Genomic DNA, 26,576 nt, shown 5'->3' with positions numbered 1-26,576 from the left:
GTTTATAGGTAAAGACATCCATCGTGTTTTTTTTTTTTTTTTTTTTTCTCGTGAGCTTTTGTTTATATCGGAATTATAATGTATCGCAATTTGTGATCTTAATTTTTGGTTATATCGTCCAGCCCTACTATTTACAGAAACTGACCTCATCCTACAGACACACACGTTCCTACAGCATATTACATTTAGTCTGTATATTACATTCTGCCTGTAGATCGGGGGTCGGCAATAATGAAATCAATAAATAAAATGCTTCTCTGGTGAGCTTTTTTTTACATTCCTCCCCTGCCTCTCTCTGTCACACTCGGCGTGACTTTAGTTTCAGCCTGTTCTTGTGCTCCCTGTCTCCTTATAAGGGTGTTTTTTCCCCGCCGTGTCATAATTTACTAGCCGGGGCAGTGGTAGTATTTTGGACCACGACCCTGACGTCACGGGTTTGATCCCGTGTGAGAAGCGGTGTGTTTATTTATTTTTTCCTTTCTTCTTGGGTTTACCTGCTTTGAGATCAACTGTTCTGCAATTGGGTTCAACAACCCTCTGGGCTGGAGAGCTACTAGTCTGTAGCACTCCATCCCATTACACTTCATTTTTCAAAACTGATTTTTTTTTTTAATGGCTTGGAAAATATCTGGCGCGTGGCTAAACTTAATTGCCGACTCCTACTGTAGACGATGTTCTGGAACGTGTTGAGCAGAACAGTAACGAACAGTCTACACTGCCCTGCAAAACCTAAAAAGGAATTATACAGAATTGCGAGGGATACCTGCAGCAGCATTCCCGCGTTACGGAGCTGATCTGTGCAGCATTACATTAATGCACAAATAGACAATTTATCAGCTCCGAAATGACAACAGATGTCTGTTTTCCTGTAATTTTCCAGTCATTAAAAAGATGCACGGCTCAGCAGAACCCCGACCCAAACCGTGGAGCGCTCGGGCGGTCTCCGAGCGGAGAACTCATCAGCACTCGTGCACGTCTGCCTGTTTGTTCAACCTACTTAACGGATTAATTGGCCTCCACTCCTTAGACAAATATTTTCCAGCAGCAGGAATGTAATTGGTAAATCAGACCCACAGAGAAGCTTCCAGAAGGAGAGAGAGAGAGAGAGAGAGAGAGACTCACAGTTCCTCTACTCAACTCTTGCTCGAGGTTGCAAGACACTTGGGTACATTTTGGATTCTCTCTTTACTCTTTCCAAAAAACCCTCTGTCAACACAACAGTTTACCTGTGTGTGTGTGTGTGTGTGTGTGTGTGTATATGCCTGTGTGTGTGTACATATACTGTGTGTGTGTGTGTGTGTGTGTGTGTATATGCCTGTGTGTGTGTACATATACTGTGTGTGTGTGTGTGTGTGTGTGTGTATATGCCTGTGTGTGTGTACATATACTGTGTGTGTGTGTGCGAGCATGTGGGCGTTTTATGAGCAACCTAGGCCTGGTGTTTGTGCAGGATGCTGACGGATTTAGCTGACGTGTGATAGGAGACACAGTGAGGGAAGTGAGGAACAGGGTGAACAGAGGGAGTGCTAAAGACGCTGCACGAATACACCAGTACAAACTGCTCTCTACAAACTGGAGGATGGCACTGGAACGACAGTTTGGGAATCGTAAACTGGCACAGAGTTAAAAAAAAAAAAAAAGACTTACAGATCTACTGTAAAACTGAACATCTGAAAAGATCTGTGTACAGTATTTTTATTATATCATATTTTATGTATTATCGATTAGGGGTGTGCCATATCGTATCGCACACGATAATATAGTCAATTTTTTAAAATATTGTGAACGATATTATACCCTAAAATATCGTGCCACATCACCCGTCCCATTTCCCATTATATATCTACTAGAGACAGATTATATCTGTCCAGTATCATTTATTTGATTTTAATTCTGGATATACGGAGGTATTTATTTGGAGTGCATTATTATTAGTATTATGACATTCTAGATCATTGACTTCTGTTACAAATCTGATCAAATTCTTGTATTTTTTAATCTCTCACTTAGGGGTGTGCAGTATTATATTGTGTGTAATAATATATATTTTTTTCTTGCAGTGTATAGTGTATTTTTGAAATTTATTTATTTTTTTAAAGTGTTTTGTCATATTGCCAAGAGTGAAAATACCATGAAATAGTGTGATTTTATCTTAGGGCCATATTGCCCACCCCTATTATCAATACGTATTATCTATTTTCATACATAAGGTGCACTGGATTATAAAGCGCATTAAGTGACACTAGTAAGGATGCCTACATCGAAGTGAGCAAGAGTGTCGCCATATTTCCCTTCTAATGGGAAGCTGGAGGGAAGCGCCTCAGTAAACAAAACTGTAATCAAATGAGTCAAAAAGTGCGGGATGTTAATCTACACAGATTCCTCTCTGAAAACTGTTTATTTACGTGACTAAAGCTCTTCTGTTTCTTTACAGTAAGCTGAGATTCTCCAGCACTAAGGCTGGGTGCAGCAGCATTAGCATTAGCCACTAACTACAGTCTGAAAGCAAGCATAGTCCTAGACTGAGGAACTCTGAGTATTCTGGAAACCCAGGGAGCTATCAGCTAGCGGTTTGTCCAGTGTAGCTTGTTTTATTTAACACAGCAAACACCCAGACTACAGTCTAATATACTCATCTCTGTGCGGTGAAAGCACTAGTGCTGTGATTAGCGGCTAATGCTAATGCTGCTGCTGCACCCAGCCTTAATGCTGGAGAAACTTTTACTGAAAACCCACCCTTATAACGCTGTACTTCAGTGTAAGTAGCTTTACTGCTCCCTAATACCTGACTGGTAGAATTCATACATGAGGAGCACCGGATTATATTTAAAAAAAGGATTTTAACAGCGCCTTATAGTCAGAAAAATAAGGTAACACTTAAATAGAAATGTAAATTGGTAATATTGTACATACTGTTAAACATCGTCTAAGATTTGGCTCAGATACTGCAGGTTTAATTACTAGATTACGAGCGGATTGAATGAATGTCTCTCTCTCTTCCCTCCATCACTCAATTGGTTAATCCTAGCCTGTGAACAGTGTGTCTGTTAGCTGATGTTTATTTTGTTTTTTTCAATTTTGATTTATTTATTTATGTATGCAGCAGAGAACCGTGCACATTCATCAACTTTCTGTTTGCACAACAATTTTTAAGTAAGTAAAAATTAGAGCAAAGTCTCATCTGTGGTCTCTGGGAGTACAGGTACAGTAATTATGTAATTATTATAATTGCAGGTTATCATGCAGATTATTGTGCAACCGGACTGGGCGTTAGTGCTCTACTCCAAGCGTGCTGAGCTGTTCAAAAATGATGTTGCACTAAAAAATGATGCTAATTTGCAAAAAACGCATGTTTTCCCAGTACTGGCAGCACTGTATGATTGGGGGGGTGAGGGATGGGGGTCCTGACTACTGGGTGGGAGCTGGAAATGACTAAGCTGTGGAGAAAAGTTTGGAAATTACAGCTTGAAGAGAAACATTCAGCAAGAATTGGCTCCCCCGAGAGTTGTGGAGTGTGATTCATGCAATATACCACTGCCATAAATACAGGTATCACTAATGAACAGCTTTACACATGCATTTGCTGACAAGCTGAAAGATCCAGAACCGGCATCTAACTTGATTCTCATAGATTCTCACTTTCAGTCTTTATGTGTCTACATACAGGGTTTATACACTTTGTTCTAACCAATTTATTTCCATGACTTCTTCTTTTCCCATACGTTCGCAGAAACTTTTCATGATCATGTGATCTTTAAACCATCAGTGCAGACAATAAAACTAAAATCCAAGTTAAATTTCACTATGGTAGGCCTACATGTTACCTAAGGTTAAAAAAAGACAAAAAAAATCTTTAATTATAAAATTTAAGTAAAATCCTGAGCATTCCATTATGTAGAGCTAAATTAGTTTCTTTGATTTTACCAAATTGAAAACCTCTGGAATATAATCAAGAGGAAGATGGATGATCACAAGCCATCAAACCACCAAACTGAACTGCTTGAATTTTTGCACCAGTAAAGGCAAAAAATTATCTGAAATCGGTGTGTAAGACTGGTGGAGGAGAACATGACAAGATGCATGAAAACTGTGATTTAAAACCTGGGTTATTCCACCAAATATTGATTTCTGAACTCTTCAAACTTTATGAATATGAACTTGTTTTCTTTGCATTATTTGAGGTCTGAAAGCTCTGCATCTTTTTTTTGTTATTTCAGCCATTTCTCATTTTCTGCAAATAAATGCTCTAAATTACAATATTTTTTTGGGGAATTTGGAAGTTTACAGGAAAGAACTACGAAATTTGTTGTCTGTAGTTTATAGAATAAAACATGTTCATTTTACTCAAACATAAACCTTTAAACAGCAAAATCTGAGGAACTGATTCAGAAACTGAAGTAGTCTTTTTAAGCATTTTAGTCCGTTAAAGCGTTTATTTCTTTTATTGTTGATGACTATGGCTTACCAATGAAAACCCCCTAAAAAGTGTTTTAGAAAGTTGGTTCTTTTGGCAGTGTGGGCAGTATGACCAGTCCTGCTGGAAAATGAAATCCACATCTCTATAAAAGTTATCAGCAGAGGGAACCCTGTACATACTAGTCATACTAGCATTGATATAGAAGTTTTATATCATATGTATATGATGTGCAGTAGCACTCACAGCACGACCAGGCTGGAGAGGTTGGCGAAGGCGTGGTCGGGGATGTGTGTGATGCGGTTGAGGGCCAGCGTGAGGGCCTGCAGGTTGCCCTGGTGCTGCAGGGGCCCAACGGGGACCTCGGTCAGGCTGTTATCATCCAGCCACAGGTGCCTGAGCTGCTGCAGGCCTTCAAAGCTGTCCTCTGGCACCACCGTGATGTGGTTAGCATCCAAACGCCTGCAGAGGAGATAAGGAGGAGGAACGGGGGAGAGAAAGCAGAAAACAGAACATGTGATTTACTTTTTTCTTAGCAGTTGATACCCAACATTAAACTAAACCAATGTCTGACACTGTATACCAGGGGTGGGTGATATATTTCATGGTATTTTCGTGATAACGATATCACGATTTTTTTTATAACGATACTATATCTCTAGTAGATATAGTACATAATGGGAAATGAGAACAGTGTGACATCAGTACCCTGATGTGATAATTAAGGGTGGGCGATATGGCCCTAAAATAATATCGCGATATTTCATAGTATTTTGCACCAGGAGTGGTATAAGTTATCCAAAAGCAGTGTGTAAGACTGGTGGAGGAGAACATGAGGCCAAGATGCATGAAAACTGTGACTAAAAAGCAGGATTATTCCACCAAATATTGATTTCTGAACTCTTAAAACTTAGAAATAACTTCGAACTTAGAACAGAAATTACTTGGGAAATGAGAACAGTGTGAATTTTTCTTTCGCAAAAACTACCAAAAAAGTAGTTCCCTGATGTGATAATTAGGGGTGGGTGATATGGCACCATATTTCAGGATATAATATCATTCACGATAGGGGCGCGCCATATCAAACGCAATAATATCACCAATATTTTTGAATATCGCGAACTATATTATACCCTGAAATATCGAATCATATCACTCACCCCTAATTATCACATTATCTATCAATCTATTTTTTTATTAGTTTTTTTTTTTTACTGATTTTAGCAAAAGAAAAAATAAATCACTCATTTTCTCATTTCCCATTATATACTGTATCTACTAGATTCAGATTATATCTGTCCAGTATCATTTATTTTCCTGGATATATGGAGATATTTGGAGTGCATTACTAATATAATTAGTATCATAATATTAGACATTCTGATAATTGACTTCTGTTACAAATCTGATCAAATTAACATTATATTTTTTAATATCTCAGTTAGGGGTGTGCCATATAATTATAAATTCAATAATAAAATGTAATGATTATTATTAGTTTTTTTTATTAAGTGTTTTGTCATATCGCCAAGAGTATTGTTATCAAAAAAATACCATTAAATATTGTGATATTATTTTAGGGCCGTATCGTATGGTGTGTGTGTGTGTGACAGTGACATCATTCATGCACATACCAGCACACACAAAAATACACACACACACACACACACCTGTCCACACACAGGCCCTAACAAATACGCCATCAGGTGGGTATGTGTGTTTGGAACAGCGCTGTGTGTGTGTGTGCTGTCAGCTAGGTGTAAAGACACGGTTTAACACTCGCCTCGGCGCCGCTGAAGAAACGCAGGCCCTGTGTGCCGATGGGTCAGCGGCCCTCGCGCCGGCCCGGCTTACCAGAAAGGGGGCCACACCTTGCGGGCCCCCCTGAGGGCCTGTGGCCAAAGCAAGCTGAGCTGTGGCGAACACTGCCGGCACTTTAAAAGCTCTGAGTCAGTATTTGTGTATTTACTGGCAGACGGGCGCTTGAGCTCAGAGGTGAGGAATGTGTTGGGAAGGAGGGAAAAGCTTTTAAAACATTCGCTATAGGAGCAAATATGCTGCAGGAATTTCACAGAGCTGATTAGACCTCCTGCAGAACTCACAGATACACCATTCACACCTATAGACTATTAAATTATTATGGGATATGAAGCTTTATGAATTTTATTCTGCGCAAAATCCAGTGGGGTGCAGTTAATATAGTGGGTAGGGGTGGACGATATGTCTCTAAAATAATATCACGATATTTCAGGGTATTTTTGTGATAACGATATACTTGGCGATATAGCAAAATTAAAATATAATATATATAGTAAAATATAATATAAAATATAGTATAATCATAATGTGGCAAAATAAATAATATAGCATAAAATAATAAAATGCAGCAAATAATATTGCAGAATATTTAGTGCATGCATATAAACTGCAAACTAAAACAATTATACAATAAATACACTTAAAGCTTCACAGTAAATAATAGACTACTTTTAACACAGATATCACGATATGGACTTTTAATATCATGATATTTCTGCACGATATATTGTATACGATATAATATTGCCCACCCCTAATAGTGGGTACTCCTTCTGCAACCTCTATACGCCTCCCCCCACCACCGAGCTACACATAGATGAATATTTCAAAAACTACATCTTCTCTGTCTTAACTTAGTTATAATAACTTAATGCACATTAACAGCCCACAAATACAGCTACAAACTACAAAAGTGCACAATAGACCCAAAAATCAATGCCTAATTTCCCTACAAGTACAACCGTTTAACAAAGATCACTCATTTGTATGCTTACAGTACACCAGAGCAGCCAAAACATTAAGTACACATAAAAACTCACCAGTCAAGCGGCCTTTTATAGTGAATTAGTTTCACATTGAAGGACAGCTTTTAAAAAGGCTTTTTAATATGTTTTTTTTTTATGTGACACAATATCTGTCTGATTTGCAGCCGCAATTCCATGATAGTTATGTAACTACTGAACTGATTCAGCATGCGCCCCGTTCTACGACTAAGCAATGCGTAGCCCCTTCAGCACAGCGCCGAGAAGGGGTTAGACAGCCATGGCCCCGCCCCCGTAGTGAAAATCATGAATCTGATTGGTTAGACTGTCCTATGACTTTGCTAACTTTGAGACTCATTACTACACGCTTCAAAAAAATCAGCAGAAGGGTCCATGCAGACACGCTGGGGCAGAAGTCATTTTAAAACGTTTTGATTGGTTAGAACCGCTGTCAGTCAGATAAGAGTCCTGTAGCAACTAAAAAAAACACAGACTAATGATTTGAATTAGTTTTTTTTTTAAGTTAATTTATAAAATATATGCTTATAGTTTATAACAACTATAATATAGATTTCCTTATTAAATTAATATGTAATGATTTACATGCACCTATTGTCACCCCATCTCTGAAGCGTTAGAAGGGCCTCACTGCACACCACTGGCAAAATCACCAGAGCAGGATGTTATACTGTATCTTTACTGCAGAACCTGACAGAAAACAGAAAAGTGTGATTGCAGCTCAGCACTACTGCCATGGTATTGGTGTTGGTTTCTATAAGGTTTTGCAAAGTGGTTGCTAAGTTGTTGCTATGGTAATGGTATCAGTTGCTAAGGTTTTGCTATGGAATTAGGGTTGGGTTCTAAGCTTTTGTTGCTAGGTAGTTGCTAAGGTCTTGCAATGGTACCCATATTGGTTGTTAAGGTATTCCCAGGTGTTGGCTAAGTTGTTGCTATGGTATTGGTGCTGGTTGCTAAGGTATCAGTTTTGGTTTCTACAATGTCACACAAAGTGGTTGCTACCGTATTGTTATTGGTTGTTATTACTAAAACTGCACTGCTGATGTACAGCTATGACTAAAACGGCACTACAGAGGTATGGTTATTACTAAAACCGCACTACTGAGGTAAATGTATGGCTATACCTGCACTATTGAGGTAAATTAATGACTAAAACAGCACTACTGAAGTACATTTATGACTAAAACTGCACTGCTGAGGTAAATTTGTCACTAAAACTGCACTTCTGAAGTACAGTTGTGATTAAAACTGCACTGCTAAGGTAAAGGTATGACTAAACCTGCACTGCTGAGGTAAATTATTGTCTAGAACAGCACTACTGAAGTAAAGTTATGACTAAAACTGCACTGCTGAGGTCAATTTATGACTAAAACTGCACTTCTGAAGTACAGTTGTGACTAATACTGCACTGCTGAGGTAAATGTATGGCTATACCTGCACTGCTGAGGTAAATTAATGACTAGAACAGCACTACTGAGGTACACTTGTGACTAAAATTGCTCTGCTGAGGTAAATTTATGACTAGAACTGCCCTGCTAAGGGGTGTCCACAAATATTCAGACACATATTTCAACTTTTTAAAAGATTTTTTTAAAGGTGGAAACAGTTGAAGTCCTATAGTTTCCTGCTGTAAAGTAAAGAAGCACAAATCAGATGTTGAACATGTCTTGACTGATCTGCTGTGTTCGGGTTTGGTAATAAATCAAGTTCATTTGGCCGCCTCAGGTGGCAACGATCTGCTGGCAGCTGAATATTTTACAGTATAACTGCAGTATAATATTCCATCTATGACAAGCAGCCCTAATCAAAATACTAAATCACTGCCTCCAATAAGATTCAGTCGATGAATAACGATAATTGTTACTGATCATTTCCCCCACTTGGGAACAATTTATCTGCAGAAAACTTTTGCCTACTTTTTTATTGGTTCTCACGTTTTGTAGCATTTACCCACAAAATCCACATCAATAAAAATATCTATAAAATAAATGTAAAATATTTCAGTGTGGCTTTACGCAGTACCGTTCCACCCTACTTAAAGCAGAGGGGTGGTGACATCCTGTTTATGAATGGCAGACTGGACACGCTCTCTGCTCTCAGGACTCACGGAAAATGATGTGAACCAAGCAGAAAAAACAACAGCCTGATCCCAGAGCTCTGTTCAGACAGGAGCTCAGAGTGTGAAGGATCTACTCTATCATCAATCATAATCAGCAGAACTCATATAAACGTACCCAGAGAGATCTTCATGTTACCAAACCCACACAGACACTTTGTATTAATGGGTAAACACACACACACACACACACACACACACACACACTATTTTACAATTTTCTGCTTTGTAGATGCATACAAAATCCATCCAAAATAGGAAGAATAATATATGGAATTATATACAATAATAAACATTTAATAAACAAACTGCACTGCTGTGGTAACTATAACTAAAACTGCACTGTTGAGGTTCAGTGGTGACGTCAATTTATATGCTTAGAATAGCACTTCTGATGCATGTTTATTACTAAAACTGCACTGCAGAAGTACATTTATTACTAAAACTACACTTCTGAGGTACATTAATTACTAAAACTGTACTTCTGAGGTAAATTTAAGAGTAAGATGACACCGCTGTGGTACATATGTTACTAAAGCTGCACTGCTGATGTACAGCTATGACTAAAACTGCACTGTTAAGGCAAATTCATGACTAAAACTGCATTAGTAAGGTAAGCGTATGACTATAACTGCCCTAGTGAGGTAAATTTATGACTAAAACTGCACTAGTGAGGTACAGTTATGACTAAAACTGCACTGCTGAGGTTCAGTTATGAATACAACTGCACTGCTGTGGTGCAGTAATGATTAAACTGCACTATCGAGCTAAATTTATGGCTATATCTGCACTGCTAAGGTTCAGTTATGAATACAACTGCACTGCTGAGGTACAATTATGACTAAACCTGCACTACTGAGGTAAACCTATGACTATAACTGTACTACTGAGGTAAATTTATGGCGATAACTGCACTAATGAGGTAAATTAATGACTAGAACAGCAAAACTTGGGTAAATTTATGGCTATAACTGCACCGATGAGGTACAGTCATGACTAAAACTGAACTAATGAGGTAAATTTATGGCTACAACTGCACTAGTCAGGAACAGTTATGACTAAAACAGCACTACTGAGGTAAATCTTCGACAAACCGCACTGCTCAGGTACAGTTATGACTAAAACTGTACTACTGAGGTAAATTTATGGCTCTCTGTGCACTGATGAGGTAGATTTATGTCCAAAACTGCACTGCTGAGGTAAAATTATGACTAAAACTGCACTGCTGAGGTAAATGTATTACCTTTATTAACTCTTCTATGATTAGAATAGCACTACTAAGGTATAGTTTTGAGGTATTGGTATTATTATATGTGGATTAATGTGCACATGTACCTGACATATAAACCTGAAATTCAATGGAAATATGATTCTGGGAAAGGGCGATTGAGAGCAGGTTTAGCAGAAAAGCATACTGTACATGTGCACGTGTCGTGCACGGGTGTCCAGGAGAGTGTGTGTGTGTGAGTGTGTGTGAGTGTGTGTGTGTGTGTGTGTGAGTGTGCATGTGTGAGTGTGTGTGAGTGTGTGTGTGTGAGTGTGCGTTTTAGTGGTGTGAATTTCACTACAGGACGGTGTGGTATTTTTACCTTAGGTGAGTGATCATCTAAACGACACCTGCTCTGGATTTGAACTCTGGCTCACTTTCTCTCTCCAGCACACTTAAGCATATTTAACTCCTCTGTACATAAAGGCTATGTATGCACACACACACACACACACACCAACACACACACAAAACATTCAGCAGCTACTGCTACCTATTATATATAAACAACTGAAAAGTAAAAGTCTTCTTACGTGTCACTGAAGAAATATTAGCTATAGCTAAAGGCAGTGTGTGTGTGTGTGTGTGTGTGTGTGTATACATGACACAGATCTAGACATGCCCTGATCTCTGCCAGTGCCATACGTGAGAAAACACACACTATTAAACATAACTGTATATATATATATATATGGTGGTCTGGTGGAAGTGAGGTGTGTTCAGGTAAATTTAATTTTTGGCGTATTGCAATGTTGGCGGCGGAAACCCAGGTGCACCACTGATTGAAATGAACCTAGACTATAAACCAAGAAGCTAATGCTTCTGCTCCCAGCCTTAGTGCTGGAGAAATTTTACTGAAAACTCACCCTTAAATATTGGAAATCTAAGATTACTGTAGATAAATGCAAGCGTTTATTTTTTACTCTCCCAAATAAAGGAGAGAAATCTGTGTAGATTAACATCAAGCGCTTGTTTGATTTATGAATGAAAATAGGCCAGAAAATAGATGTTCACTGATACACGTTCTGAAAATACAGTACTAAAAGACACTGGCTGCCTCTATCTGCCTGAATTCCACTCACATGTAACTTGAGCAGCACTGCTGAGGTAAATTCGTAACTAGAATAAATTAAGTTTAGTTTTTTCTTAGTTTAAAGCAGCAAAAAAAGGGAAAAAAAAATGTAATTTCATCTTGTGACTATTGTACATGTGTAATTTACATCGATATTGATGCTAAACGATATATTGCGCACCCCTAATACAACATATAACTGTGACCATCATTTAAACCCTGCTGGCACGAGCGTCACTTCCAGCGTACAGAAGGCTGTGAAATCAGGACTGTGGTTTAGGAAGCAGCTGCTGCCAAGAACATCAACTGTGTACGAAATAATCCACCAATCTTTCACAGTCCGCAAATCTTTCACTATAACCACCACCCCACCATCTTATTCCTTTCTCCTCACATACCTTCTCTCTTTTGCTTTATCATCTTACTTATTTTCTATTTCCCCTCCTTCTATTTCTCTTCTCTCTCCTCCCCTATTTTTCCATCATCTCACCTACTTTCAAGATCTCCTTCATCCCTCTCTCTCCTTCTTCTTACTCACTTTATTTAGTTCCTCTCTATATCTCCACTGTCTCACTTACTCTCTATTTCTCCTTCTTCTCACTTTCTATTTTCTCTGTCCATCATTCTTCTTACTCTCTTTGTCTCCTCAGTCTCACTCCCTCTCTTTCTCTCACACTTTCCCTCTTTTTCTCCATTCTTACTTACTCTCTCTGTCTCCTTCTTTTCTCTCTTCTTTACATTTTCTATTTCTATCCTTCTTCTCTCTTTCTTCTCACTCTTTTCTCTGTCTATCCTTCATCTCTCTCTTTCTCCGGCTACACTGAGTTCTCTCCTGTATCCTCCTCTCGTTAAGCCCCTCCCTCCCGCAGTACTGAGTGCGTGATGATTGACAGTAAGTCAGAGGGTTGTGGTCCAGGCCGAGGCTGAGAGCGCCAGAATGTATTAGTTCAGGTCCAGAGCTCGGGCCCCGGCCCTGAGGGGCCTCGCATGTGCAACTAAAAACTGCAATGAGGGAAAAAAGCAGATGGAGGGAATCTGGAGAACTGATAACAGCTCAGAGCTGCCTATTCCAAACACACACACACACACCTGTGTACACACAGATACGTACACATTAACTTCACAACATGTCCACATTAAAAATTGCCTTTTCAGTTACAGATTCTTACTATCAAAATAAAAAAAAGTAAAAATGGAGGTTTGTGATAAAAAAATACAGAGTATTTAATTATGCAATTTATTATTATTACAATATAATCACAAAACTGTGATTCTGCAATACAATTCTCTACAATACTTCACGTCATCGGTGACACTGAAGAGGATAAAAATTAAATAAGTGGCTTTATGGATTATGTTTTACCAGCAATATTCTTCACTGCAGGTTTACCCCATTTATTTAATTAGCGCCACCGTGTGGAGTAATGAAGCAGAAACTTCAGTAAATCAAATTGGGTGGCGAGTTTTAAGGAGTTTTGGACTCCTATGTTTCAATAAAATTATTCGTATTTGATGCCATGTATCGATAATTTATCACAAACTAAAACGATAAAACATATTCCATAATGAGTATTTTGTGCCATTTCTAGCCCATATTACAGAAATTATTACTTATCACTAGATCAAATCAGAAGTAATAAAAAAAAAGGATGAATTACTAAAACATTTGTCTGACTTTAGTCTCAAGCTAAATATCTTTAAAACAGGATCAGTTTAATACTTTTAATCATTATTGTGATATTTAAAAAAAGACAATTTAGGAATAGGAGAGCTTTTCTGAGTGATGCTCTCCCACAAAACTCACTAAATTTGGCAAAAACAGTGAAAGACAAACTTTAATCATGTCGCATTCCTGACTTACGAGATTCACCACAATCACAGCAATTAAGTGTGTGTGTGTGTGTGTGTGTGTCACTTACAGAGACTGCAGTGCGTTGAGGTTCTTGAGGGCATCACTGGGAACAGTCTTCAGCTGATTATTCTGAAGCATGCTAGAAGATACAAAGAATGAAAGAAAGAAAATGTTCTCATTAATCACAGCTGTCAGATTCACCACTATAATCAAAAGTTGCAGATCAGTTGTGCTTCTAAAGTTGATTAATCTGCATCAAGACCAGTACTGAAAATGTTAAAATTATGATAAAAAGCAAATATCTGAGGTCACCTCATTAAACCACATTTTTTAAAATCCAATTTTATCCAATTTGATCCAATACAGCTAGACATTATGATACTAGAATATAAATGTTTTTGTTTCACTTCTTTAAAAGAATTATTGTTGGTATTGTGTGTTACTAGTTTACACAGTTACACTAAAATATCTCTAAACAAACATAATTTTACACAAAACAAAAGCTAGGTGTTACTAGTGTACACAGTTACACTAAAATAATCTTCAAACAATCGGCATTTTACTCAAAACAACAGCTAAGTGTTACTAGTGTACACAGTTACACTAAAATAATCTTCAAACCATCAGCATTTTACTCAGAACAACAGCTAGGTGTTACTAGTGTACACAGTTACACTAAAATATCTCCAAACAAACATCATTTTAAGGAAAACAACAGCTAAGTGTTACTATTGTACACAGTTACACAAAAAAAATCTCCAAACAAACATCATTTTACGCAAAACAACAGCTAAATGTTACTAGTGTACACAGTTACACAAAAAAAATCTCCAAACAATCGGCATTTTACTCAAAACAACAGCTAGGTGTTACTAGTGTACACAGTTACACTAAAATATCCCCAAACAATCTGCATTTTACTCAAAACAACAGCTAAGTGTTACTAGTGTACACAGTTACACTAAAATATCCCCAAACAATCTGCATTTTACTCAAAACAACAGCTAAGTGTTACTAGTGTACACAGTTACACTAAAATAATCTTCAAACCATCAGCATTTTACTCAGAACAACAGCTAGGTGTTACTAGTGTACACAGTTACACTAAAATATCTCCAAATAAATGGCATTTTACTCAGAACAACAGCTAGGTGTTACTAGTGTACACAGTTACACTAAAATATCCCCAAACAAACATCATTTTAAGGAAAACAACAGCTAAATGTTACTAGTGTACACAGTTACACTAAAATATCTCCAAACAATCGGCATTTTACTCAAAACAACAGCTAGGTGTTACTATTGTACACAGTTACACTAAAATATCTCCAAACAAATGGCATTTTACTCATTGTCCAGCACAAATTGCTCATTGGAACTTGGATCGGTACGTGTCACCATTCACATCTCACTTTTTCTTTTTACTCACTAGAGTTGCACAGGCCAGGGGCAAGACTTTTTCACATGAATTGATTCAGTACTTTTAGAGAAAAACATCTGTAGACACCTGTACCACCAGACCACCTAAAAGAAGCTGCTATGAAATCCCACCATGTTCACTTCCAAGTTCTTCCTGTGAAACTGAGGTTAAACAAACACCTCAGCACCTGCTAGTCATTAGCACTAACCAAGCTGCTGACCATGCCCCCCATGCCCTCTAAACCAAACAGCCCCAAATATGCTGTATCAGGCATGTCTGAGCACTGACTCTGGACCACCGGATGGTACTTCTGGACTGACAGATCCTGCTGAACCACAGACTGCAACTGATCCAGAAGTTTAGCAGCAGCTAAACTCATTTTCAGAATTCCAAATAAAGATGGAAAGATCGATCAGCTAAGTATCAGTCTTGCTAGATTTTTAACCAAAATATGCTCCTATATTCCTATATATGCTCCGATACTGCACTAATTTGGCAGATCCAGAGAGCTGATCAGATCATATTCTGGAGTTAAGGATTACAGCAGCTCTGTGTGAGGATCATTGTAGAGGCTCTTTGGTCGCAGGATGCTTCAAAGAACCCCCTGAGCACTTTTTGTTGAAAGAACTCTGGTTCTTGAACAGTTTTAGTGAAACAATGGTGAACGTGCGATGGTAAACATGGTTAACGATGAAGAACAAACGTTCCTGGTTCCGATGTTGTGCCAAATTCAGCACCCCCGCCAGGAAAAGCACCCCCTATCAGAGCGTATTTTTCAAGTAAAGTTAAAGTGCTATTATCAAGTAGCCAAGAGAGGGTGCTTTTCATGGCGGAGGTGCAGATTTTGGCAATAGTATGAAGGTGGGAGAGGGTGCAGGAATGACATGACAATTTTTTATTATTTCTTAGGAGCGTAGCATAGAACAGCATCTTGGGAATTTCATTTTCTAAAAAAAAAAAAAAGTTAAAACCAAGAAGACGTGTGCGCACGCTCCCGAGAGGGGGTGCTTTTCCTGGCGGGGGTGCCGAATGCTTAATTCGGCATAACACCGGAACCTACTTTTGTTAGTGGAAATGTGGCAAACAATTTAAAATTAGGTTCACAAAATAAAACGGTGCTGGTTCCACATCGATGGAATAGTGCTAATCAAATGAATAGGCTTTGATTAAACCTCCAGTTTTGAATGTTGCTTGGTAAATTCGGTGAAACTGACTTTAATAAATCCATAATTGCTGGTATTTTCTCATTTAGCAGTATTTTATCCTCTCCAGTAACACAGATGCGGTGAAGTATCATAAAAAATTTCAACCAAAATATGCTTCTTGTCTGATATTGCTCTAATTTAGCAGATCCAGAGAGCTGATCAGATCATATTCTGGAGTTAAGGATTACAGCAGCTCTGTGTGAGGATCATTGTAGAGGCTCTTTGGTCGCAGGAAGCTTCAATTCTCCGCACAACCTGTATAGACGATACTATTTTCTAATTTAGAAGTATTTTATCCTCTTCAGTAACACAGACACGGTAAAGTATCGAAAAAAAAATTGTCTTGCGATATATCGAGTATCGAGAATCACAGTATCATGATATAATCTTTATTATAGGGAACATACATATCGTGATAATATCGTATCGTTAGATGCCTTGTGATTCCAATGCCAATCAAAGCCGTCAGTCAATCCTAGGTTCACAGCCTTCTTCCTTTTGCGTGTTGAGCACAGCCAATCAGATGGCTCTCCTCAAAGAGCGTAACTGGTGATGCCCGAGACTCGCAGTCAGTACACCGTGTCTACTGTACACTGGTCCCAGGTCAGTGTGTAGGAGAATCAATAGATCTAGATGCAGGCCAGAGAGAGGACAGGAAGAGGGAAAGACAGAGCTTTATGCAAATTGCAGCCGGTGTGACGCAGGGGGGGCCGATAAGCTGCATTCGAACTGGTTCAAAATCACATCAAGGACAAAGCTGTTACATCACGCGCTCACATACCAGACCCAACAGAGACAGAGAGACAGACGGAGAGAGAGAGAGAGACAGGGAGGGTCTGTCCTGAGGCCTAGACTTAATCAGCAGAAAGGCATGCTGGGAGGCTCTTCATCATCATCACACTGACAGAGCTGCCGATCCTGTAGCTGTGAGATTCCTGTCACTCGCACGCCGACATGCCAACCCTCCACTCTACACTCTCTCTAATATCAGCTCATAAACACGTCAGACTCACTACTGCAACTTTTCCAGACTTACAATAGTAAAGCAGAACCTAATACTGATCTCAGGATTCAGAGATAAGGGGGGGGGGGGGGGGGGGGGGAATATAATATCTATATATTCAAAGACAAGCTAAAGCAACATGTAGCAGAATATTGTGACACAAACAAAATGCTTTAAAATTATTTTACAAAAATTTGGTATTTTGAAAATGCAAAAGAGCATTTCTATTGGTACACACAGTACATCCAGCACTAGGCATTAGAAACCCCACCCAGATCCCAAGTCCCCACCCAGATAAGGACTTGAACCCATGACTCCAGCACTAGGAGCTGGACATGCTAACCACAAAGCCACCATGCTACCGTGGCATGAATGGACATCCAGTAGTAGTAGATTATTACTTACAGGACTTTAAGCTGGTGAAGTCCAGACAGAGCCTCAGGGTGGATGAAAGCAAGGTCATTACCGGCCAATCGCCTACAGGAAAAGAGAGAGAAAAAGAGAGAGTTAGCACATGCATTAAAATGTATAAAATGCAGATATTTCAGTGCAGCATTAAATAGTTCAATACCCATGTCCCATGACTTTTTTTCTTAATATAGATTTCATTTCTGCATGAATTGCATAACCGTTCGCAAAGACAAGTCTAACTATTTGCCTCCGGTCATGATCTTTATCCCCCACTGCAAACGGTCATTGATGCCCTTAATAAATACAAATAAAGCAATAACATTTTTTTTCTTTTTTTTCCCATTTTACTCACAATTTAGCTAGGCCCACCACTTCAGCTGTATATCCCCCATCAGTGATATCACAATACAAGGAGGATTAAGACTAGCACACTCCTCTTCCGATACATGTGAAGTCAGCCACCAAGTAGCATCACAGCGCACTCGGAGGAAAGCGCAGCAACTCGGTTCCGATGCATCGGCTCACAGACGCAGCCTTGTGCTGATCGACATCACCCTAGGAGTGATGAGGGGAAAGAGCACCATCTACTGTACCCACTCAAAGAGCAGGAAAGCCAATTGTGCTCTCTCAAGGCTCCGGCAGCTGATGGCTAAGCTGCTTGACCAGGATTCGAACCAGCGATCTCCTGATCATAGTGGCAGTGCTTTAGACTTTAGACTTTGGACCATTCAGTGCCTAGAGAGATTCAGTGCCTATCACTAATTACTAAATACTTGTGCTGATCGACATCACTCTAGGAGTGATGAGGGCAAAGAGCGCCATCTACTGTACCCACCCAGAGAGAGCAAGGCCAATTATGCTCTCTCAGTGCTCCGGCAGCTGATGGCAAGCTGCATAGCCAGGATTCGAACCAGCAATCTCCTGATCATAGTTGGACCACTCGACGTAACACTGTGGCTTGGTGGAATAAAGTTAAATGTCCAATATATCCTTCTGCACCCCACTATAAAGCCTTGCTCAAACTCTAACTCAAACTAAAAATGAACATTACCTTGCCATGAGCATGCTGGCCAGCGTTCCCTAGCCTCACTAACAAGATAACACCTCATATCATACACAGGTGAAGGCTTTTTAAAGCTATCCCCTTTAATAACACCTCATTCTTCAGTTCTATGACTCTAATCATCTCTCAAATATAAGCATCTGCCTGAAATCAGCATTTCTGTATTTCTGCATTTGGCCATATTGTTCATCCATCAACATGCTGATCCAGGGTCAGGTCCACTGGTGGTCAGCATCAGGAGCATGTGGTCAGTCACCCCTCACTCAGAGCGGTCTGTACAGCCGTTATCTGCGCTGCGCTGTCAGGGTCTGAGATAAGCTCCACACACTCCTGCAGCCCTGAGTTCCCCAGCTATCTGCACACAGGCCTCTCTGCTCAGCCTGCGTCTGATTGGCCGGTGCAGATACCTCCAGAGGTGTCAGAATGTGATGTCTCTATCTGCACGGCGATGGGATCAGTGTGAGCAGACGTGTTTAAAGCCAGAAAACCGCCAGCTAATGAAATCACACACACACAGACACACACACACACAGACACACACACACACAGACACACACAGACACACATGTCCCAACACCTGCTATTCATAGAGTGGCAGGAGGAATTCTTTGGCAATTCCCAGCATGATGAGATAGGAGACTTTTGCTATGTACAGTACCTGTGTGTGTGTGTGTGTGTGTGTGTGTGTGTGTGTGTGTGCTTGGTGCAGATGTATGTGCTTTTTCACATGTATTTGAATTAGAAGTCAAGGGTGATCTATACTCTCTAAACTCTTTTAAAGAGCTTATCCTGCTTTTGATGGAGTAGCTGTCTCTACTGTCCATGAAAGGTTTTTTTAGTTATCAATTCTGGAACATTGCTGTGAGGGTCTGATTGGTTACAATTAGTGGATGTTGGATGAGATGATTACTACATCCTCCTCAAATAAGTGAATTTATCACCTTCTGCAACTGGAGTCAATTTCTCATTATCTCACTCTGTCCCTTCCTTCTTACCAATGTCTCTCTCTCCCAAAGTCTCTGTCTGTGTCTCTCTTGGTCTGTACATCCTCACTTTCTCCCTCATGGTCATCAATTCCCCATCTCACCCACTGTCTTTCTCTATGTGTCTCTCACTGTGTATCTGTCTTTCTTGTCAATTCCTCTAATCAAAACACCTCACACATTCCTTCTTACCTCTGTCTGTCTCCCTCTCCATTTCTCTCTCTCTCTCGCTCTCTCTCTCTGTGGGTCTCTCTTTGTGTGTCTCTCTCTTTCTCAGACTCTCTCTCTCTCTCTCTCTCTCTCTTGGTTTCTCTCTTTGTCTGTCTGTCTCTCTTATCATCTCACACCTTCTTTCTTACCTCTGTCTGTCTCCATCTCACTTTGTCTGTCTGTCTCTCTTTCTGTATCTCTCTTGTCATCATCTCACATCTTTCTTCTCACCTCTGTCTGTCTCCTTCTTCCTCTGTCTGTCTGTCAGTCTCATCTCTTCCTATGTCCGTCTGTCTCCCTCTTCCTATGTCAGTCTGTCGGTCTGTCTCCCTCTCCCTCTGTCTGTCTGTCTGTCAGTCTTCATCACCCTCTGTCTGTCTGTCTCTCTCTCCCACTGTCTCTCTCTCTCTCCCACTGTCTGTCTCTCCCTCTGTCTATTTGTCTCTCACTCCCTGTCTGTCTCTCTCTCCCTCTGTCTCTCCCTGTCTGTCTGTCTGTCTTTGTCTCTCTCTCTCCCTCTGTGTGTCTGTCTGTCTCTGTCTCTCTCTCTCTCCCTCTGTGTGTCTGTCTGTCTCTCTCTCACTCTGTCCGTCACTCTGTCAGTCTTATTTATTATACTTCTGTAAAAATACATCATAAGATTTGAAGACGTATACAGTGTGCCAGAGCTCCAGGTGGCACCGGTAAGCCAGAAGTTTGAACCCCAACTAATAACGTATACTTACTAACAACCTTATGAAATCAGACATTCTGGATTTATTGAGGTTGTTGTTTGTTGAACTGAGAATAATGCAAAAAACACATTTGTAAGACTGTAAGCGTATTTAAAACCACCTCCAAATGTGGTTTGGTTTGGACTTCATGTGGTTTCTGGTTGTCCTGACTATCAAAAATAAATCTGGATACAATCTAGATAATCCAAAAACTCTGATTTGTTCTGGCAGTCTGAACACAACCTATTTTAGGCATATCTCCTCGTTCTGCAGTATTGTACATCAGCATACTGCTCTGCTGAGAAAGTCTGATTTCAGTTCTATGTACCTGAGAGCTGAGGGTTTGCAGAACTTCTGACTGACCTCCTTCTAGCAGGAACACTTCGAGCAGGAACACTGACCCTGACCTCCACCCATACTGTCAAATACATCTGCAGGGTTCCTCAACTGCAGTAACCTTTAGCCCTTTAACACAGTCAGCCAAATTAGCTCTACGTGACGCGAGGCCTAATTTGCAGGCCGCCTCCTTCTGTTTAAGGGTTTGAACTGACAGCTTCATACTGAACCTCCTCCTGCCTCCACGGCTCCACGCTTCCGTCTGCCTCAGGGTGATAACCAGAGGTCTTAATGTTAGGCCGGGGCAGTTAGCTAAAAGCAGCAATTGTCAGGCTTTCTTCCAGTTCGGGACTTGTTCACAGCTGGGAAGAGAGGAGGAAGAGAAGAGAGAAGAAGAAAAGAGTGGAATGAAGAAGAGAAGAGCGCTTTAATTGGGTGAGTGAGGACATGACAGAAGTGTCTTATCAGCCTGAAAGATCATAGGGGTGCAGATCTACAGCAGCGAGGCACAAAGAGCCACACACATACAACACAGGAGGATAGACAGGGAGAAAGAGAGAGAGAGAGAGAGAGAGAGAGAGAGAGAGAGAGAGAAGAAGAGAGAGAGACGAAAAAGGACTCCTCGAGGCAATCACACACTGAGTTTCCATGAGCAGCTATGGAGGCTTGGACACGTTTGTTTATGTGTGTAGGAGTAAATGTGTATTAAACACTAACACATCTGGTCTCATGTATTCAGGAGACATTCCACCAATAGAGCAGCTTTTATTTTCTCCCAGGATGCAACTCTGAACGAGAAAATGCTGGGACAATATGGAAAATATGAATTAGTTTTAATTAGTAATATATATTCTTTTATATTTCAAGTTTTATCTGCTCAAACTTTGTTTTACATTTTTTAAATGCACAAATTCCAGAAATTCCTGCATTTCACGCCTGTAAAACATCCCAAAGAAAACAGGGATTGAGGTTGTTATGTTATGGTTAATTCCCTCCGACGTTAGTGATAAAGTGTAACATATTTTATGGTGTAATGTTTTTTTGGATACAATCTGGGTTAGTGTCCACAGTTAATCCTGTTGGATGTGGTTGGTTCTTCTTGGTGGTATGCTGACATTACCCTGGATACCGTGGCTCTTGATGCATCACAAAGACTTGCTGTCTTGGTCACAGATGCTCCAGCAAGACGTGCACCAACAATTTGTCCTCTTTTGAACTCTGGTATGTCACCCATAATGTTGTGTGCATTGCAATATTTTGAGTAAAACTGTTCTCTTACCCTGCTAACTGAACCTTCACACTCTGCTTTTACCGGCGCAATGTGACAGGTGTTTCAGTTTCACTGTCCAAATCCTGTATGTATGTTGTAAAATTAAAGAAGGGTTCCAAAACTTGTCATACAGTGGATACCAAACGTTAGTGATGGTGTTACGGATTTTTGGGTTAGTGATCTAGGGTTTAAGATCTGTGGACATGGAAGTGATTGGAACTCAATAATGTGAATTGGTGAGCGAATACTTTTGGCACTATATTGTATATTAAAACATGAAAAAATGTCACACTGTCCCAACAATTTCTAATTTGGACTTATATACAGTATGTATTTATCATGGCTCTTTTGCTACAAGGTCTACCAGCACTATGTGAGCACTTTTCAAGGCTTTAACATACAGCAGCTTATGGCCTTCCCTCTAGTGCACCCTTTCTGGTTTGGCCTCGTCTCAAAGCCACCAGTTAGGGTCACACACACACACACACACACACACACACACACACACACACACGCTGTTGCATGGCGGTTAGCATGGCTGGGCTCTGGAGATGACATCCCTGATCTTTTATTTGCCTGGAGCGTGTGTAATCTGCTTTCTGTGGTCACTGCGCTCGGCTGGAGTTTGCCAACAGCGCACTGCTGGCCTGGCCAGCTTCACACACAGCTGTGCCGTTAGCCAGCGCCGCGTCCCGCCGGGCCCTCTAACACCGGCTCTCCCGGGACCTGTAAACCAGAGCTCCAGACTATTCTCAGGAAGACGTTAAATAACAGAATAACACAGCAGCAGCTGCTGCACCTGGAAATCTGCAGCTACGCCATTAGTGCTTTGGATTACAGACAGAATATTATATTATTAGTATTATTATGAAATTAATTTAGGAACTACAATATAAAGAAAGTATCATTTCACAATAACTATGTTTGTTGGGACGACAAACGACGACAAACTTTTCTCATGTATTTCTATAATCTGTGAACCTGTTGTTTTTTTACTTTTAGTGTCTATATTATTCTTATATTATCTATAATTGTATTTACTTCTACTTTAGTCAACTATTGCCTGTTTTTTTGCTGTAATTTTGGGTCGTAGAGTAACGCCATTTCAAAATCAGATATTATTGAGTTTTATTGGGTTATTATTTTGCAGTTTAGTCACCTAAATAGCTCCATAAATCTAACTATAAATGCTCTACAACTTGCGGCGGTTAGAATGTTAAAATATTAAATATTTTCTGTTTTTTTTTTTATCAATATTTTCTAAATGCTGAATTAGGATTGTTTCTGGTTGCTTCTCTTTTGTTGTTCAGAGGTGCTCCTAACCCAGACTAGCACTGCTGGAGCAGCATTAGCATTAGCAGCTAACTGTGCTAAGTGCTAGTTCTTTTGCTGTTCAGAGGTGAGTATATTGGACTGTAGCTTGTGTGTTTACCATGTTAAAACAATCTATGTGGGACAAACTGATAATAGATAATATTGGTAATAGCTAGTATCGCCCTGGCTTTGCAGAGCTCTTCAGCACTCAGAGTTCTTCAGTATAGCGCTGTGAAGCGGCATTTAATGGTTAGCCACTAATGCTAATGCTGCTGCACCCAGCCTTAGTAGAAGTAAATAAACATAAGCACTTTACTCACCCAAAAAAACAGTTTTCATAAGAGAAACCTGTGTAGATTAACATGCAGTGCTCGTTTTTTTTTTTTTTTTAAGAATTACAGTTTTGTTTACTTAGCTTAGCTTTATTTAACTTAGTTAACCTCCCCCCTCACCACAACCCAGTGGCAAAACCTGCCGAATTAAAAGGAAAACATGGAGACACCACTGTTCCTTACTAGTGTCACATAATGCGTGTTACAATCCAGTGCGCCTTATTTATAAAAACAATAGAGCAGAAAATAGACGTGTATTGATAGTGCGCTTTAAAGTGCAAAAATATAGTAATATGAGGGACAAATATCGTTCCAAACATTTTAAATTAAGGATATATATGAAGGACCACTGGTTGCAGGATCTTATTAATCAAAGGAAGGTGTAGCTGTCTAGTATGTGCCTATAATAAAGACAAAAGTTGATCTAGCGCCGTAAGACATGACAATGAAAACCCCACACAATGCCATCTTGCTTTTTTTCTATTGGTGGAAACTAAATGGTTTCATGGTCATGGGGTGGAGTTAAATTCTGCTCCTGAACACCAGAAGAGAATGGAACCATGTATATTGTATATACTATATACAGTTATTGGGTTCAACCAGCACTTTAGACACTGCGATAATAACCCTGATAATAACCCTGAAAAATGTTTATAGCTGTTTATATGCGTTTTTTTTTGTAGGTGCGTTCTGAACAAAGGTTATGTTTAGATTATTAAACCAGAACTGCTGCTGTCTCCATATAATAAAGCCCAGATTACACTGGGGGTAATTTGGATTTGGCAATAGCCCACAGGTATGCAGTGTACTGCTCACTGATATGGTGAACTAGGCCAGTGATGTGTGTGTGTGTGTGTGTGTGTGTGTGTGTGTGTGTGTGTGCAGGAAGTAGGCTAATACACACAGTCACAATAACGGACAATTCAGTAAAACGCAGGAGTTTATATAGTGACTTTATAAAATAAACAAAATATGTATTATAAACGTGTGTGATTAAGTTTTTAGAAAAAATGATTGCAAAGTACATACAATTATATACTAGTATACACTTTGTCAAATGGGGCATGCAAATGCATGTATCCACACACACATACACACACACAATCTCACTTATCTACCTAGAGACACACACAAATCTGGGGAGGATTAGTACCTGACAGCTTTATATCAGGCTGAATGGGAGTGGGAGGTGAGTGTGTGTGTGTGTGTGTGTGTGTGTGTTAGAGAATGTGGGTGTGTCCCTCCCTCTTCCTAAGACTCCCTGCCTGCCTGCCTGCCTGGAAGACATCAGCCATGGGTCATAGTCACCCTGAGGCTATACACACACACACACACACACACACACACACACACACACACACACACACACACACACACACACACACCGCTATAACAACATAATTGCAAGACTAATGTCTATCAATAACAGACAAATAGGTTGCAGAAGCTGGTCCTTAAATCTTAAATTCACCATAAACTCCCTCTTTACCCACTTCTACACACCCCCCCACCCCCCCACCCCCACCGCCACTGCACACTATCCACTGAATATTCAAACATAATTAGCTTTTTTTTTTTCTAAGTTATATATAAATAACAAAAAAAAAAATTACATTAATAAAAAAAATCTGATTTTTGCATAATTATTATTATTATTGATACTATTATTGATACTATTGCTATTATTGATGATTATTGCTACCCTTATTGCTTCTATTGTTAGTATTGCTATTAATATTAATGACTTATTATTCATAGGATTTTTCTGATTGCTTTACTGATTCATTGGGTTATAAACATTTGGTTTATTTATTTATTTATTTGCCTTATACCTTATTTTCTGTATAATTGTTTAACTTCAGTGATGGTTTAAGGTTTACTTTTGGAATTCAGTGTTAATTTTCTAAATGTAAATGTCTATTTTTTGAGGGGTTTAATTCTGTGCACTTTAAGTTGGTTTTGATTATTAAATTGCTATTTTATATTTTTGTATAAATGAAGAGAATGGCAGGTTTTGTACACGCACTACCTTCTGTCTCCGTCTCTCTTGCTTTTAGGGGACACGGACGTTTGTACCGTTTGCCCCAGGTTTCCCCTAGGCCTGAGGCCGGTAACAATTATAATATAAAGAGCATCATGTTATAAAGCGCAATATATATAAATGTCTACTTTCTGGCATATTTTTATATCTAACTTCAAATCAGCACACAAGATTATGAGGCACATTAAGCAACACTAATAAGGATGCTTAAATTTAAGTACTTTTGGAGAACCTCTATTGGTCCATTCATCTAGACATTTTAAAACGGCGTAAGCAACAATTTCTTTGTTCAAATCATGTAGTAAACTAAAAACTGTGGAGATACTTGTTTTTCACCGGACAGCAATTAAATAAACTGATCTAAAAATCAAAATCAGTGAATTGCTGTGATTTTTTTTTTCCCCACAGTACTGCTCAGTGCTGTCTGGTGGCTCCTGAGGACCCAGGTCCCTGCCAATCCCATGCCTACATTGGGTGATGCCATGTTTCCTGTCCTCCACATTAATCCCCTGATCTAAACCTGATGAACTGAGATGGTGATTTGAGGTGATTTAATTGGGATGAGCTGGAGCTTCACAGCGTGAAGGAAAAGCAGCAACTATTGTTCAGCACCTCCAGAAACTCCTTCCTTCAAGATGCTGAAAAAACTATTCTAGGTGATTCTCCCTCAATGTGAATCTAAAGTATTAAACATATTCTGATTCGTTTAACACTTAAAACTTTTTGTTTGCTAAA

The 26,576-nt window shown here is 39.5% G+C and overlaps 1 protein-coding gene across 1 annotated transcript in view; it reads right to left on the bottom strand.

Moving 5' to 3' along the window:
• lgr4 (leucine-rich repeat containing G protein-coupled receptor 4) overlaps positions 1 to 26,576 on the bottom strand; it is a 111,210-nt gene that overhangs the window by 28,693 nt on the left and 55,941 nt on the right. The window contains exons 3-5 of the mRNA XM_049471233.1: positions 17,574 to 17,645; positions 13,608 to 13,679; positions 4,661 to 4,876 (exon numbers count right to left, since the gene is read on the bottom strand). Of these exons, the coding sequence (XP_049327190.1) occupies positions 4,661 to 4,876; positions 13,608 to 13,679; positions 17,574 to 17,645 (360 nt within the window). The remainder of the gene's footprint in view (positions 1 to 4,660; positions 4,877 to 13,607; positions 13,680 to 17,573; positions 17,646 to 26,576) is intronic.

The sequence above is a fragment of the Astyanax mexicanus genome, chromosome 23 (genome assembly GCF_023375975.1).
Source record: "Astyanax mexicanus isolate ESR-SI-001 chromosome 23, AstMex3_surface, whole genome shotgun sequence".
Lineage (NCBI taxonomy): Eukaryota > Metazoa > Chordata > Actinopteri > Characiformes > Acestrorhamphidae > Astyanax > Astyanax mexicanus.
The sequence above is the reverse complement of the archived record's forward strand: the minus strand, read 5'-3'. Positions and strand labels throughout refer to the sequence as shown.